The sequence below is a fragment of the Neomonachus schauinslandi genome, chromosome 2 (genome assembly GCF_002201575.2).
Source record: "Neomonachus schauinslandi chromosome 2, ASM220157v2, whole genome shotgun sequence".
Lineage (NCBI taxonomy): Eukaryota > Metazoa > Chordata > Mammalia > Carnivora > Phocidae > Neomonachus > Neomonachus schauinslandi.
Window position 1 is genome coordinate 171,626,055 of NC_058404.1, and position 15,760 is coordinate 171,641,814.

Below are 15,760 nucleotides of genomic sequence, written 5' to 3' on the forward strand. Positions count from 1 at the left end.
TGTGTAGGAACATTTTGGGCTTCTATAGTTACTTAGTGTGGATTAGGAAAAACCCAACAGACTTCCCTATGTCAATGGACGGCAGCTTCATCCTTTGAGCTGTTCATGCCAACACCCGTGGAGTCGCTCTTGCTGCCTCCTTATCTCACACTCCACGTTCCCTCCAACAGGAAGTCTGGGTTGATCTTCAGAATATCCCTGGAATCAGCATTCCCGCCCCCAGGGCTCCACACTGAGCCCCCACGTCCTCCTGCTTAGGTAACAGCACTTGCCCCCTGAGGAGGCAGTGAGAATTGCAGCATCAGTGACCAAGGGCCCCGGATGCTGGATTCACTCAGAAGATAGAAATTAAAGTTGCTTAAAGAAGCAATCCACGCCTCCCGTGATGAATCACCAGTGCAGCAGGGACCCTGGGGAGACCTGTCCTGGGAGATCAGCTGAAGGACTGTCCCAGGGCTCTGCCCGCCTTTCCTCAGAGGACACAGCAACCTAGGATGCTTTCACCCCATCTTCTCTCCCCTTCCCGATCCCTGGGGTCAGACGTGCATCTTAGTCTGACGGCCCTCTCAGCCGTCTTGCCCCCCACCTCCACTTTCTCGCTCAGCATTTCCCCTAATAAAATCCTCACATGTCAAGGCCATCTTGGCCTCTGTTCCTGGGACAGCCTGCACGGGTACACACTCGACCTGGTCTCCCTGCCCTCAGCCCTCCCCATACCCAGTCTGTTTTCAACACAGTGACTAGGGTGCTCCTGTTACAGGCAGATCTTGTCACTCCTCTTTTCGAAATGCTGTAACGTTTTCCCCATTTCACTAACGGTACAACCTGAAGTCCCTCCTACAAATGCCCTCCAGGATTTGCCATGACCTGCTCCCCATTAGTAATCTAGCCTCATCTGTAACAGTTCTCCTCCCGGCTCACTCCTTTCCCACCATGTAGTATCTTGTTCTTTGTCCACACTAGACACTCCTGCCCCAGGGCCTTTGCACAAGCTGCTCTTGCTACATGGAATGTGCCTCACTCAGATTTCAGCATGGTCAAGCCCCTCAACTCCTTAAATTATTTGCTCAAATGTCATCATCTCCATGAGGCCACCCCCCCAACAATCCAATTTAATACCTAACCTGCCCCTCACTCCTACATACCTTCTTCCTGCTCTTTTTCCTTTTTTCCCCCACAGCACTCAATCATCTTTTAAAATACTAGATAATGTTGATGGTTTGTTTATCTCTCCTCACTGTAACAAAAACTCCTTAAGGACAGGGATTTTTATCCATTTTGGCTACTGATGTATCTCAAGTGCTTGGAAGAGTGCCTGGCACATAGTGGACATTCAAAATGCGTCTGTGGAATGAATGAATGAATGAATGAATGAATGAATGAAAAGTTACTGTGTGGCAGGAAGTTAGAGTCAGTAGTGTTGTGGTGATCCATGTGAATTAGAGGTGCCGTGCTCAAGTGTGCCCCCGAATGTTGGGTACCATACTCATTGCACTTTTCTGATGTGTAATTAGAATAAACATTACAGATGGCTAGTGTGGATTCTCAGGTGACATATTTCCATGAGCATTGCTCCTTACTTTTTAGCAATAGGATGATAAAAATTGTGAAGGTGGCCCCAAACCTACAGTAATCTGGGAACCTGACCAGATCCAGTTCTCCATTTTAGAGGTGTGTAAATTTCAGACGAGAGTAGAATTAGCCAGTTTCTGTACTTGGTCACATTTCCCCCACATTATCAGTTTCTTAACCAGAATCAAATGTATATACCTACATATATACTTACATATGTATACATAGGAATGCTTATATGTACACATATGTAATATATGTATATATGTGTATATATATGTATATAGAAATTTTATAGATATATGAAATCTCACGGCAAAAATATTCCTACGTGCTCACCAAATATCCTTTTCCTCCTAGACACATGGCTAAACTATATTTATCAGCCCCCTGAGTTGAATTAGGTAGATAAGTGAGAGATAGGTGTGATAAGTTTTGGCCAGAGGAATGAGGGTAAAGTTCTAAGTTGTCCCACCTAGTCCTCCCCATCTCACCTTCCCCTCTCTATGAGGCTAGAAGTAACGAATTTTAGGATGGCAGAGTCACGGGATACGGGCTCAGAAAAGAGCTACCTGGAGAGTCCCTGGACAGGAATGCTTACATCATAGAAGCAAAAGATAGACTTTTTTCTTTTCTTAGCCACACTGATCCTTGACTGTTGGTTTTTCTGTGTCGCTTTTGTTTTGCAACATCTAGTATTAATTACCTGATTAATATAAATCTATTTTCTTTTTTTAATGCTTTTTAAAAAAAGATTTTATTTATTTGAGAGAGAGAGAGAGCACGAGTTGGGGGGAGGGGAACAGAGGCAGAGAGAGAAGCCAGGCACGGGGGCTCGATCCCAGGACCCTGAGATCATGACCTGAGCTGATAGCAGATGCTTCACTGACTGAACCACCCAGGCGTCCCTCTGTTTTCTTTTTAAAGATCAGTAGGGTGGTGGTTTAGGTGATCCTGCCAAGTCCCGACCTGAGCTATAATAGCAGAATGGTTATATGAGGGTTACTCTGGAAGAGACAAGGGGAAATAGTTTAAAACAAAAGCTTTTCAGGAACTGCCACTCACATGGTGTCAGTAATAGTTCCTCGGTGGCTTCCTAGTACTGAGCTGTGAGAAGCTATGTTCGTCCTGCCTGCGAAATTTGCAAAACCCGGGGCTATATCCGCCGCTCCTGATTTCAGGAGGGCAAAGACAGACGCGGTGTATCTGACCGTGAGGGAAGAAGGGGACAAGGGGCCACCTTGCACTGCGGCGCATGAATTGGGCACGTGCCATCTAAAAGAGCAAGTTCAATATTAGTGTTCTATACTTGGAAAATAAGATAAATAGTATTTTTAATTTACCTGACTACTATAAGTAAGCAAAACACAGATTAAATTCTTTTTTTTTTTTTTAAAGTAAAAGCCCTTGAGGGAGGGCTTGAACTCATGACCCCAAGATCAAGAGTCACATGTCCTACCGACTGAGCTCTACCAGGTGGCCCACAGATTCAATTCTTCATATCATATTTCTCAAGGAGGGTTGGGAAACTTTAAAACTGGAAGTGTGAGAAGAGAAGCCCATCCTTGCCCATAGTAAGAGCACTGTAAATTAAAATGCAAATGAAATACCATTTCCACCTATTATATGGACACACAATAATAACAACAATAACCGGCATTCCTGAGTGTTTGCTAAGAGCCGGGTACTATGCTAACTCATTTAATCCTTACATCAAAGCTATCCGTAGGTACTGATGTTATACCCAGTACAGATGAGTAAACCAGGGCACGGAGGGGTTAAGTAACCTGTTCAAGGTCATACGGCTAGAACGTGGTAGAGCTGGAATACATACAATAGTGTTATAAACTGAACGCTTGTGTACCCCCAAAATTCACATGTTGAGACCTAGTCCCCGGTGTGATGGTATTTGCAGATGGGGCCTTTGGGAGGGGATTAGGTCGAGGGTGGAGCCCTCCTGAATGCGGTTAGTGTCCTTATAAAAGAGAGCCCACAGAGCTCCTTCCTTCTTCCACTATGTGAGGACACAGCAAGAAGACAGCTGTCTGTGAACCAGGAATGGGCCACCACGAGACACCGAATCTGCCAGCACCTTGATTTTGGGCTTCCCAGCCTCCAGCGCTATGAGAAACCAGTGTTTGTTGCTTGTAAGACACCCAGTCTATAGTATTCTGTTATAGCAGCTTGCGTGGACTAAGACAAATGGCAAAAATGTAATCATCTTCAAGAAATTATTAAGTGAATAAAGCAAGGTACAAAAGAGTGTGGTTAGTATACCACCATTGGTCTGAGAAAGTATCTATGTATCTACGTATCTGTATATCTGTATCTCCATCTCATGTATGTATGTGTAGCTATATGATAATTCTGAGAGTATCCATAAGAAGCTGTTAACAGTGTTTGTCTCCCATGAGAAACCAAGTGGCTGGGGAAAGAGGTGTATCAGAAACTCAATTTTCATTCTCTACTAATCTTATGTCATTTGAATTTAAGTCATGTGCTTGAAAATACCTATTAAAAAACATACATAAAAATGCATTTACTTTACAGACTGAAAGAAAACATTGCAAACGTGTATAATCCCACCTGTGATAAGGAAACGGTTCTCTCCATGAGTGTCTTGGTCCGCTTAAAGCCTGGGTCACTCTCTGCAAGGACATTCATGGTTTTCTTACCGATGAATTCCAGAGCATCAAGACCACCCGTTAAGACACTTTTACCCTGCCAATGAAATAATTGCATGAGATTAGTTTTTGCCTTTTGCTTTTCCACAGCAATCAGCAACTCCTAGATGGCACCATTTTCAGATATTAAAATCAATATAAAGTCACAATTTTTTCTCATTAGCTGTCTTCTTAATATCCACTTCATCCTATTTTCTTTTCCTTGGAAGGGCATATGTCATATAATTTGTAGGACAGATGATATTATTTAAAATATCATTATCTGATATTATTTAAAATATCATCATTTTTTCCTAGGAAAAACCAAAGCATATTGGGATAAATTTTGCTGGTTCTGTGTGTAAGAATAGATATGTATCTAAGACATAAAATTAATAGGTGATCCCACTACTGTTTTTGTTTGAAAGAATGTTAACCCAAGTAACAGAATTATGTGGAGCAGTCTATTAAGATGTCAAAAACTCTTGCCAATTTAGTGAATTCTTTAATCTAGAGCCTTGGAGTATAGGACCCCCAGGCTGTGTCAGATGGCTCTTGCATACTTTCAGAAACTACTAATAACCGCCTATAATTAGTATATTCATGAAATAAGACAGGTTGATTTCCATAGACCACTGGCTTTAGAAACTGTTCGATCATACAGTTACCCTTCTGCAAATCCTCTTGTCAGCCATTGTTTTCCTTAAAAAAGAAAGATTAAAACAACCAAGCTTTACTCACACAAACTGTTCATATAAATAGAACGGCTTACATTTCTTTGCAACTTCTATACAAACACTCCCACTTCACAACTGCTCTTACACTATGCATACATCTGTGTTTTTTCCACCTTACATCAATTTATATACATTATATTTTAGTATTATGTTATTGCCTATATACATTTCTAACCTTAATTATTGCTTCATTAGCAATATTAGACTTCACTGAATATACTTTAGTTGTCATTTCCATCTTGGACATTTAGACTTTGTTTTCAGATTTGGGAGCCAATCAACAGTCACACTATAAAACAGATTTTAACACACACATATTGTGGAAGGACTAGGGGATATCGGCAATGTATATTTTTGCGTAATATGGTTTATTTTCTTTTAACACCCTATGAGGGGTTACTTTGGTAAACATCACCTGGGAGAAGGAAGGACATAGGGACTTCGATGAAGGGCGGACCTGGTGGGAGGGTCTGGAACTTTGGAAAGGAAAGTATCAGAAGGTAGAAGCGAACACAGACTGGAAGTGGGGGTGCTGAAGACAAACTCAGAGTGCCCTGCATTGTCTCAGGGAGACGAGGAACTCAAGTCTCATAACCATGGCTACCGAAGGAGCTCCTCCCCATCCCCAATCCTACCCACCCCTCACTGTAGACATACTGGACTTGCGATGCTCTCTGACTCCTCAAACACATTTGCTGCTTCCCATTCACCCTACTTAGTCTACAGGGCCTCAAGTCACCAGGAGAAGAGCTGGCATTTTCTAATTCTGGCATGCCTGGACCCCAGAGTCTGGGTAAGATACCCTCACCTTCTCTTCTTCCCACATTGCTTTGTACTTGCCTGTCGAGTTGTCTCTATCTTCCAGAATGTTCTGCCCTCTTGTTTGTCAGCATATGCCCAGCATCTAGCATAGCTCCTGCCCCACAGTGAGGGCTGATCACCTTTTTTTTTTTTTTTAAATGAATGAATGAATAAGTTGGATAGCAACTATATTTCTAGAAAAACTAGCTGGTTGGTTTTACACGGCAGAAAATAAACCTTTTCTTCTTGTCACTGAAGACCAGCTAGGTGTGTCATCTTGGTTGCGGGGGCCTCCCTCTTTTTTCATTATTCATCAGTGTGTTGTTGCCAATAACACACTTCTTTAGGAGGCAGGAAGGGGTCTGGGGCAGGGGAATAAACAGGGTTATTTTAGGAGAGTAGGAATTGGCAGGTAGGGATGGGGGAAGAATGTCGGTCTTAGTTACCTGGAAACACTTCAGAAACATCTCAGGATGTTGTTCCCAATTCCCTACCAGCATTTTTTTTTTAAATCTGAATGGTTTTATCATTTTCAAATTGAAGGTTAAGAAACACAGACCATCTAGGAAAAACAGCTGTCTCAGCTCTAAGAAAGAGCCCTCTCTCCTCCCCCAGCCAGAGGCTGTCCTTGCAGCTGTTGGAAAGGACACTGTTACATCAGACTGAAAATATTCCTTCTAAGCAGCTCTTTTCTTTTAAACATAAAATATATATCTCTTGCCCTTATTATTTTGGTGCCAAGGTTACGCCTACTCTGGAGGAGAAAAAGCATAATAAAACCATAATCCAAAGTTATGAGTGAGGCCATCTTTTTTCTAATGTATCTGGGTCACTGGTAAATACAAATATCAAAAGGAGGTGCTGGAAGACACAGGGGAAACAGAGCAGCAGCTAAGGACTCACTGTGTTTTGAACGACGTTGGTGATGGTTGACAGCATGCCCCGAGACCCGGATGCAGGAGAAGTGGGTGGGCTTTCTGCAGGGCTCTGATCTGTGGCCACATCTGCTAGTAGGGAGAAAAACATCCTCTTAGAGTTCATTCTGCTGACCTGAGCTTAGAAAGCTTCCATTTGTGCACATACGGCCCAAGTCCAAAAAGCGCCCCCAATAAATGCATCACTCACTCTGAGGCACTCCATTTTCAGCATCAGGTTGGGCCCCTTCAGGAGAGCTGGAATTTACACTATGAATCCGCAGGGTGGCCCCTGCTTTTTCCTTGACTGCTGTCAATCCATGGCCTGTCAGGAAATAAAAGTATGGTTCAGGAAAACAATAGAAACCCCTGGTCTGCCAATTCAATAGCTCATGTTCCAGGGCTGTCGTGAGCTGTAGGTGTCCACCCTGGTTGTAAGAGACTGCGGTGGTTAGCAGCGTGGACGTATCCTCTTTACTCTTTTCTAAACTCCTCAAAACAGGCATGCATTATTCATTTTTGGATTCCTTACAGGCCTAGCCCGTCACAGACCCTCAATTCATATTTGTTGAACTGAAATCAAGTGAGGCTCATAATGTTCTCTCAAAGGGTTCATCCTTCTTTGGGGCAGAGAGTCCAAGGTCTGGGGCTGATAGGTCAAAATTAGAAGTCCAATCGGTGAGAAAACAGGAGGGGCACCCAACGGCTCTGACAGTTGTCCTAAGCAGTAACAGTCAGGATGAAGGACACTGGCTTTACCCCAGGCAAGCGGGGGCCCGCACCTCCACATTCTCTGCAGCCCAGCACAGAGCATATTCAAGAACTATTTGGTAAACACAGAGCTGACCTCCTCATCCCAGCACCCCTGCCACACACACAAACAACCCCCCCCGCCTGGCAGAGAAAGAGTCTTGTCTACATTTTATGGAGCAATTTTTTTTCCTCCTCAGAGGCCCCCACGATGAGCTGTAGCTTTTCTTCTCAAGTTCCCAAACTGAACACAAAAATTAATAGTCTACTGAGAGTCCTAAGTGGCTGTTTGGGTCCTTGAAGGAGCAATAGCCCGGTGTGCCCCTGTCTCAGCACGCACCTCCCCCTCAGTCTGCAGGGAGAAGGGGGAAGATTTCACTAGGAAGCCAGGCAACGTCAGATTGTTAAAACCCAGGGCAGCAGCAATATTAATATGTGGGGGAAAAGTCCCAAATCATGGCAGGATTTGAGAACCAAAGAGAAGCACCTACTCTTAGAAAGCGCTGTCAAAATGACCAATTATTCATCTCCTGAATAAGAGAAAGACATGGATGAATCCCAAACCCAAATAAGAGTATTTTATCGGTTGTAACTCTACTTATCAGAGTGAACTTTTTTTTTTTTAAAAGATTGTATTTATTTATTTGACAGAGAGAGACACAGCGAGAGAGGGAACACAAACAGGGGGAGTAGGAGAGAAACAGGCTTCCCGCAGAGCAGAGAGCCCGATACAGGGCTCGATCCCAGGACCCTGGGATCATGACCTGAGCCGAAGGCAGACACTTAACGACTGAGCCACCCAGAGTGATCCTAACATAATCAGGGCACTGATATTTACCAAACAGAGGACTAATTAAATCCACTGGAAATCACCTGTCATTATACACTATCGAGAAAACAGGGAAACTTAAGAAATATTATTTACAATGCTCACCACATTAATTTCATACAGAAATATGTCTATATTCATGTGCAGCTCATCAGATATACTTCAAACTTATTATCGAGTTACTTGGGAAAAAAACATGCCCTGTAACTGCTAAAACTAAGGCTGAAATTTATTCTCTCTAGCTTCCGGTAAATTCCAAGCATTTCAAGGGAAACTTACTGGAATTTCAGTAGCACATTGAAGTTAAAGGATATCATTGAACTTATTTACACACCGAGTCCATATTCCTTGCCATATTTTAAAAACATATATTTTCCAAAAGGAAATAATGTACATCCAAATCACAATCATGATTCTCATTGAGATTTCTGAGGGCTTAAAGTAAAGTAATAAATGAGTTGAAGAAGGCTGGGAGGCATCTGCTACACTTTCTTTGTGAAAGCCGTACAAGAAAGATGATTCCACATCCTTCACGCAGGGTTCAGTGAAGCTCATTGTCATTATCTCCTTCACCTTCTTTGCCCCTTTCATGTGAGGACCACGTCTGATTCTTTTCCTAGGGAAAAACAGCTTCTCGCCATCTCAGAACACAAATGATTAGGGGTATGTCTGCATTAACTGTCTCTAGAAAAGTTACTGTTTCTGGAAGGAAATACCATGTTTGTGTTCATATAAATGGGATGTGCCTGTTTAGTACATATGATACTATGCTGCTACTCCAGCCTCTCTCTTTCTCTCTCTCTCTTTCTCTCTCTCTCTCTCTCTCTCTCTCTCACACACACACACACACACACAGCTTTACTGAGGTATAACTGCTATACAAAAAATTGCACACATTTAAGTTTGCTCCAACTTATTTTCTGATGAACAATTCTGTTTCCTGAATTCTTTTGTTAAAGTACATCTTTACTGCATTCTACCAGAAATAGAAAGCTATGGTTCTTCACAGATAAGGTTTAGACGATGCCACACCCTACTTTGAAGAATAACTTCTAAAACTTTACTTAGTGTGACATCTAGTGCCCAGAATAAGTAAGTAATAATATGGAGTTGTTGCCTTTTGACTGTGAGTGACTCATTCTCAGAGATATTGATTAGGTTTTACCAGTAACGGGGGGAAAAAAAAAACCTAACAAATACGAATAATACTCTAGTGTATAATTCATGGATTCTTTATACATCATCACGAACCCTAAGTATCCTCAAAGTAATGAAACTCCTCCAAATTCCACGGCTCTAAAAGTAGGCTATCCTTTATGCCTTGACTTATTGCACAGAAATAGGTGAATATTGCAAAGAAGATAAGAACGTTGTACAAATGCTGTGAAACTATATCATTTTAAAGCAAATGTTAAATGACTGGCTGGTGTTTAATTTCTCACCTAAACTTTAGTGGGAAACATCCTTAACTTAGGAGTCAGGAGGCTTGTGGAGGAATTTGGGTTCCGTCATTTGTTAGCTGTGTGATCTTCGCGAGTTACTTAACCTCTCTGAGTCTCTACTGTTGTGTCTTCCCTGAAAGGAGGATTATAACATCTATCTCCCAGGGTCCTACAAGGTCAGGAGAAATACGTGAAACCCTTGGTCCTGGTCAACATTTATTGAACAGTTACTATGTCCCAGGCATTGGACTAAATATTTTTAGTCTAGTAAATTATCTCATTTAGTCTTCTCATTATGAGGTAAGGGATATTATTATTCCCATTTCACAGCGGAGAAAATGGAGATCTGGTGACATGTAATCATCTACCGAAGGTCGCAAAGCCAATAAGGGGCAGAGGCAGGATTTGAAGCCAGTCCTAACTCTAGAATTTACACACTTAGTCGCTATGTTATATTTAGAAAGTTTTATATGCCATTTACAGTTGATAAAATGTCATTTTAGTCCCATTTCTATAATTGCTTAGAAATCAGATCCTTGGGTGGGAGGATGGGTTAGCCTGGTGGTGGGTATTGAGGAAGCCACATTCTGCATGGAGCACTGGGTGTTATGCACAAACAATGAATCATGGAACACTTCATCTAAAACTAATGATGTAATGTATGGGGATTAACATAAGAATAAAAAAATAAATAAATAGAAAAAAAAAAAGAAATCAGATCCTTGATCAGGAGCTTTCTTATTTTTAAAACACTGGCTTAGGCTAAAATTACTTGACTTACCTTACCTTGACTAGAGAGCAAGGTGAAGGTCACCTCCGGAATGGAAACTTCCTCTAATCCTGCCCCTTTTAGCCAGGTCTTGGGTCGGCATAATGTGATGTTTTTAGGATCACCCCCATGCTGTGCAGGCACAGATCCTAAGACACGGTGTGGTGTTATCTTATACATCCAGTTTCATTTTTTTTTCTCCAAAAGCACTGCGATATCACCAAGCCATTATTTTGTGAGTCCACCAAGATCAAAACCCAAGATCAAAACAAATTAAAAAATAATTTGTTGGTGGTGGGAGGGTCTCTCTGGCCAAGTGGTAACTTAGGGAAGCAACAGCAGTTCTCTGTATCACCCTGGATGACTGGCTAGCGCTAGGAGTACTTTCTACTGGTCCCCTACAGTAAAGCACCTATAAGTAGGGCATCAGCTAGCTCATCCAGAGGGCTCCCTCTCCACTTTAATTTTTTAAATATTTTATTTTAATTTTATTTTTTTAATTTAAATTCAATTAACATATAATATATTACTGGTTTCAAAAGGTAGAGGTCAGTGATTCATCAGTCTTATATAATACCCAGTGCTCATTACATTACATGCCCTCCTCAATGTCCATCATCCAGTTACCCCATCTCCCCACCCCACTCCCCTCCAGAAAACCTCAGTTTGTTTTCTATGATCAAGAGTCTCTTATGGTTTGTTTCCCTCTCTGATTTCGTCTTCCCTATGATCCTCTGTTTTGTTTCTTAAATTCACATATGAGTGAGATCATATAATTGTCTTTCTCTGATTGACTGATTTTGCTTAGCATAATACCCTCTAATTCCAACCATGTCATTGCAAATACTTTAATTTTTAATATAATGTTTCTTTCATTTCATTTTCTTTAAAAAATGGATATATAAAAAAGAAACTAAAAAAATCTTATAATCTCACTTTCCTGATATAGCTGGTTGATTTTTATTTTTATTTTTTTAAAGATTTTATCCATTTATTTAAAGAGAGAGAGACAGAGAGAGAGAGAGAGAGAGAGAGAGAGTATGTGTGAGTGGGGAAGGGGCAAAGGGAGAGGGAGAGAGAATCCCAAACAGACTGCAGGCTGAGCATGGAGACTGACGTGGGGCTCCAACCCATGACCCTGAGATCATGACCTGAGCTGAGATCAAGAGTCAAACACTCAACCTACTGAGACCCAGGTGTTCCCTATGGAAATACTTAAGACCTGAAAAAACATATTACTTCTAAAAGACAAAAAGGAAAATTATATGCAAACAATGAATCCTGGAACCCTATATCAAAAACTAATGATGTAATGTATGGTGATTAACATAACATAATAAAATAAAATAAAATAAAAAGAAATAAAAAATAGTGTTAAAAAAAGAAATGAATCAATATTTACTTAAATGTACTCAAAATGTGATATTAGGTCAACTGGCCCACTGTAGTACAAATGAATTCAACTCTTACACAGTTATACGTAAATTACATATTTAATGAGGCACACGGCTATGTTTCATTATATTTGCTGTGATTAAGAGGGCCTTCAAAAGGAAAAGTGCTTGGCACTCTTAAAAGATTCTGACTCTGCCTTCCTCCCCATCCCCCCCAACCCCTCATTTCCTTCTAAAGATAATAGCTCTTATTTGTTTGTGATTCTTTTCATAAAAAAATTTAAAAAGCATATACGTGTAAGTGTTCTGGACCTGGCCTCTTCCACTTCAAAACATACAGTGGAGGTCTCAGCACGTACAGGTGGTGGTGGGGGCTATCTATGTATGCTGCTCTTCGCATTAATGACTCAAAAGAGTCATCCTGACCACCACGCCCCCCCCTCCCAGCTCCCTAGGGGGCAGGCGGAGCCTCAGACACAACTGCATTATAGTTCAGCTTCTCCCAAGGCCCAGTTCTGCTTCCCAATCTTTGACTCTCCTGCAAGGCTTCCTCCTGAGAGCACTTCACAGAGAGACTCCCACACCCTAATCTCTGCTTGGGTCTCTCCTGGGCAACCGATCTAGAACACTGATCCGCTTCATTCTTTTTAACGGTTGCATAGATTATTCTTCCAAATGGCTAGATCACATCTTAACCTTCTCTGTGGATGGATACTTGGGGTGTTTCAAGGTTTTCACAGATGCCGGGTGAAGTCCCTCACCCTCCTTCAGGTCTTTGCTCAAATATCACCTCCCTGAGGACTAGCCCTCACCATTTTAAAACCTTACCTGTACTCCTACCTGCACTTTACGATTTGGGGGGACTTACCACTTTCTAGCCCTCTTTATCATTTTCCTATTCACTCTATGTATTGTTTATCATCTGTCTCCTTCCATTCACTCGTACATAAGCCCTACTAGGGTGAGAGGGTCTTTGTGTCTTATCTCAAGTGCCTAGAATAGTGCCTGGCACAATAAGTATTTGCTGGATGAATTCTACATTGAACATCTTCATATATATTAATGACTTTTTGCAAAGGATCAACAGAAGTGCTGGGCTAGAAGGTATGTGCATTTTTCAAATTTGATAGTGCTAACTGCTCTTCTGAAAGTTGCATCACTTTCCACTCTGGGAGGGGGAGGTTTGAGGAATACATAGTTCAGAAATATTTGCTGCATCTCAGACTTCTATCAAGGAATTGAAGATAGTATAAAAAGTTGTGAGGAGTAGTTGTTTAGAAAAACACACAGATGATGTTGCTTCACTCAACTAAAGCAAAAAGAGGAGCCATTCAATCTTCCTTCTGGAAAAGTCTTCCCTCTCCATAATGATGGTTCATGTCCACTCTGTAATCAGTTACTCACTTCTTTTTAGGTTCAAAACTGACAAGAAGTGTCTCTGAACTGATAGCATATGCCTGGCTGTCAAACAGACTCATGAACTCCTGGGTCTTATTCATAGATTGTAACTGATGGTGAACAAACTCCATGCACCAACCTATAACCTATAATCCTATAATCTTTTGTATTGATGACCCTTGAGAATTTTCTCTCTTTTTTTTTTTTTTACATATTTTATTTATTTATTTGACAGAGAGAGACACAGTGAGAGAGGGAACACAAGCAGGGAGAGTGGGAGAGGGAGAAGCAGGCTTCCTGCCAAGCAGGGAGCCCGATACGGGGCTCGATCCCAGGGCCCTGGGATCATGACCTGAGCCGAAGGCAGACGCTTAACAACTGAGCCACCCAGGCGCCCTGATCCTTGAGAATTTTCACATTATCAGCGATGTCACCTTCAAAAATGAATCCATGTGATATCAATAGTGATTTACCCATATAATAGTTCTCATTGTAGTATGATTTTGACAAATTTGCCAGTCTCTGGAATAAATGCTGTCATTATTTCTGACAGTGCTGGTAGAAGGGTTTCGTTAAAATGTGCAGAAGGGAAAAAACTGTGTGACTTGGAAAAGGGTGGGACAGGGGAACAATGGTAATTTTGAAAAGGTAAATATACACATCAGATACACCTTTTCCCTATACAGGTAGTCCTGTATAGGGTGTTTACACTTATAAAACTGTCAAAACTAGAATTTTTAAAAAAGTAAACATTTAGGGCTTTTGTAATATCTAGAAATAAATTGCTCTATTCTACTATAGGATCTTTACGTTGGTATATTTGTATATGTTTCAGCATTGTCGACTTTCATTTTGATTGTCAGTTTATCTATCATTTAGCTTAGCAATATAGTCTAGGAATAAGTCAGTCTCTAAGATGCTGGTGGGAAACCACATCTGGTTCTTATAGCATCACTTTGACATGATCATCAAAGCAATAATTTTTTTATACTTTCCTTTCCCATTCTGGTTTCTGCCTGGATCTTAAATAATAACCATTTTAATTTCATTTTCTGAACTTGCCCAAAGGCAGGGGCGGTAGGTGATCAAGTTTTCTTAGAATGTGACAGCGTAGCTGTGGATGAAGCTAATGCAAGAGTTACAGGGTCTCCAAAAATAGTTGTTGGCTGAGAACTTTGATTTCATATAAGCAGTGGGGAGGTTACTTTTTCTCATTTTCCCTTAACCTTGGGGTCAAAGTAGTGAGGCAAAAAGACAAAATATAAAAATACAGAGCAGCAAAAAGTCAATCAGTTTTTTGTATTTTCCCGTTTAGCACAGGGGTTTATAAGTATCTTTTTCCTTCTATATATAACCACAGACTATGGAATCATCATGTTACGGAAATTGGAAGGAATCTTAGAATTTCTCAACTTCCCCCACCCACACTTTTCCAAATAAGGAATCCGAGTCTGAAAGAGGTTAGGTGCATGGTGTTGCTAGTTAGTCACCATCCTCTGTGATCACACATTAGTAGCGGTAAGGACAGGGCTCAGGTCTTCATGACTCCTGGTCCAGTGCCCTTTCCAAGAGAGAACCACCTTCCAAATGTTTCAATTCTCCACGTGCTCTCCTGCTTACTCCGCACAGCTCGAACTACTATGACTGTAGTTTTTCAACAAGTGTAAGAAGGTTTCGGGTGGGGGGATAGGTTAGCCTGGTGATGGGTATTAAAGAGGGCACGTTCTGCATGGAGCACTGGGTGTTATACACAAACAATGAATCATGGAACACTACATCAAAAACTAATGATGTAATGTATGGTGACTAACATAATAATAATAAAAAAAAAAAAGAAGTATTGGTTTCTCTTTCTGGTGCTCAGTTGACAGCTCTGTGTTTTGTTACCGACTAGGTGTTTTGCACTCCTGTCTGCAACCAGAATTACCCTGGGGGTAACATGAGGTTTCTGAGCCGGAATCGATTGCGATGGAATATGTGGTTATTTTCTTTCTTTGTTTTCCACAGGCAATTTATAAACCTTCAAGAGCTCATCTACTGCTGTGAGTGCTCTGTTTTCCAATATGTTTCTTTGCCCTGTGATAATAACCTATTAGTGCTGCAAAGTCTTGGGCGGATGTTCGGGCTGTACGTAACAGAAGCCGTGCCTGGCTTGCTTCTCTCCATCCCTGGGTAGCAGGTCGATATGGACGACAACCCAGGATGGCACCCATAACTTTGTAAACCCTATTCCAACCCTCTGTTTCAGGCTGTGAGCTTGGCTGTGGCACCTCTCCATTTGTGGGATGCTTGCAATCCCTATTATCTTTTGGGGAGTCAACCCCCAACCACCACCAACGTTTTCAGCCTTGGAACCTGTAACTTCAGCCCCCACCCCTTACGCTACAAGCTTTAGTTCTTTCTCATGTCCGCAGAGAGATCCTTACCCAGTTTTAAAGTATGTATTGCTATTATTTTAGCTACTATTGTAAGACACACATGTCTTGACCAG

The 15,760-nt window shown here is 41.5% G+C and overlaps 1 protein-coding gene across 3 annotated transcripts in view; it reads right to left on the reverse strand.

The window, feature by feature from the left end:
* Nucleotides 1-15,760, reverse strand: part of FAM114A1 (family with sequence similarity 114 member A1) — a 56,942-nt gene that overhangs the window by 26,607 nt on the left and 14,575 nt on the right. The window contains exons 3-5 of one of the 3 annotated variants that reach the window (XM_021701608.1): nucleotides 6,899-7,012; nucleotides 6,677-6,777; nucleotides 4,159-4,293 (exon numbers count right to left, since the gene is read on the reverse strand). In XM_021701608.1, the coding sequence (XP_021557283.1) occupies nucleotides 4,159-4,293; nucleotides 6,677-6,777; nucleotides 6,899-7,012 (350 nt within the window). Of the gene's footprint in view, nucleotides 1-4,158; nucleotides 4,294-6,676; nucleotides 6,781-6,898; nucleotides 7,013-15,760 lie in introns of those variants that run through there. The other 2 variants (XM_044912751.1, XM_021701609.2) reach the window with 2 other exon arrangements.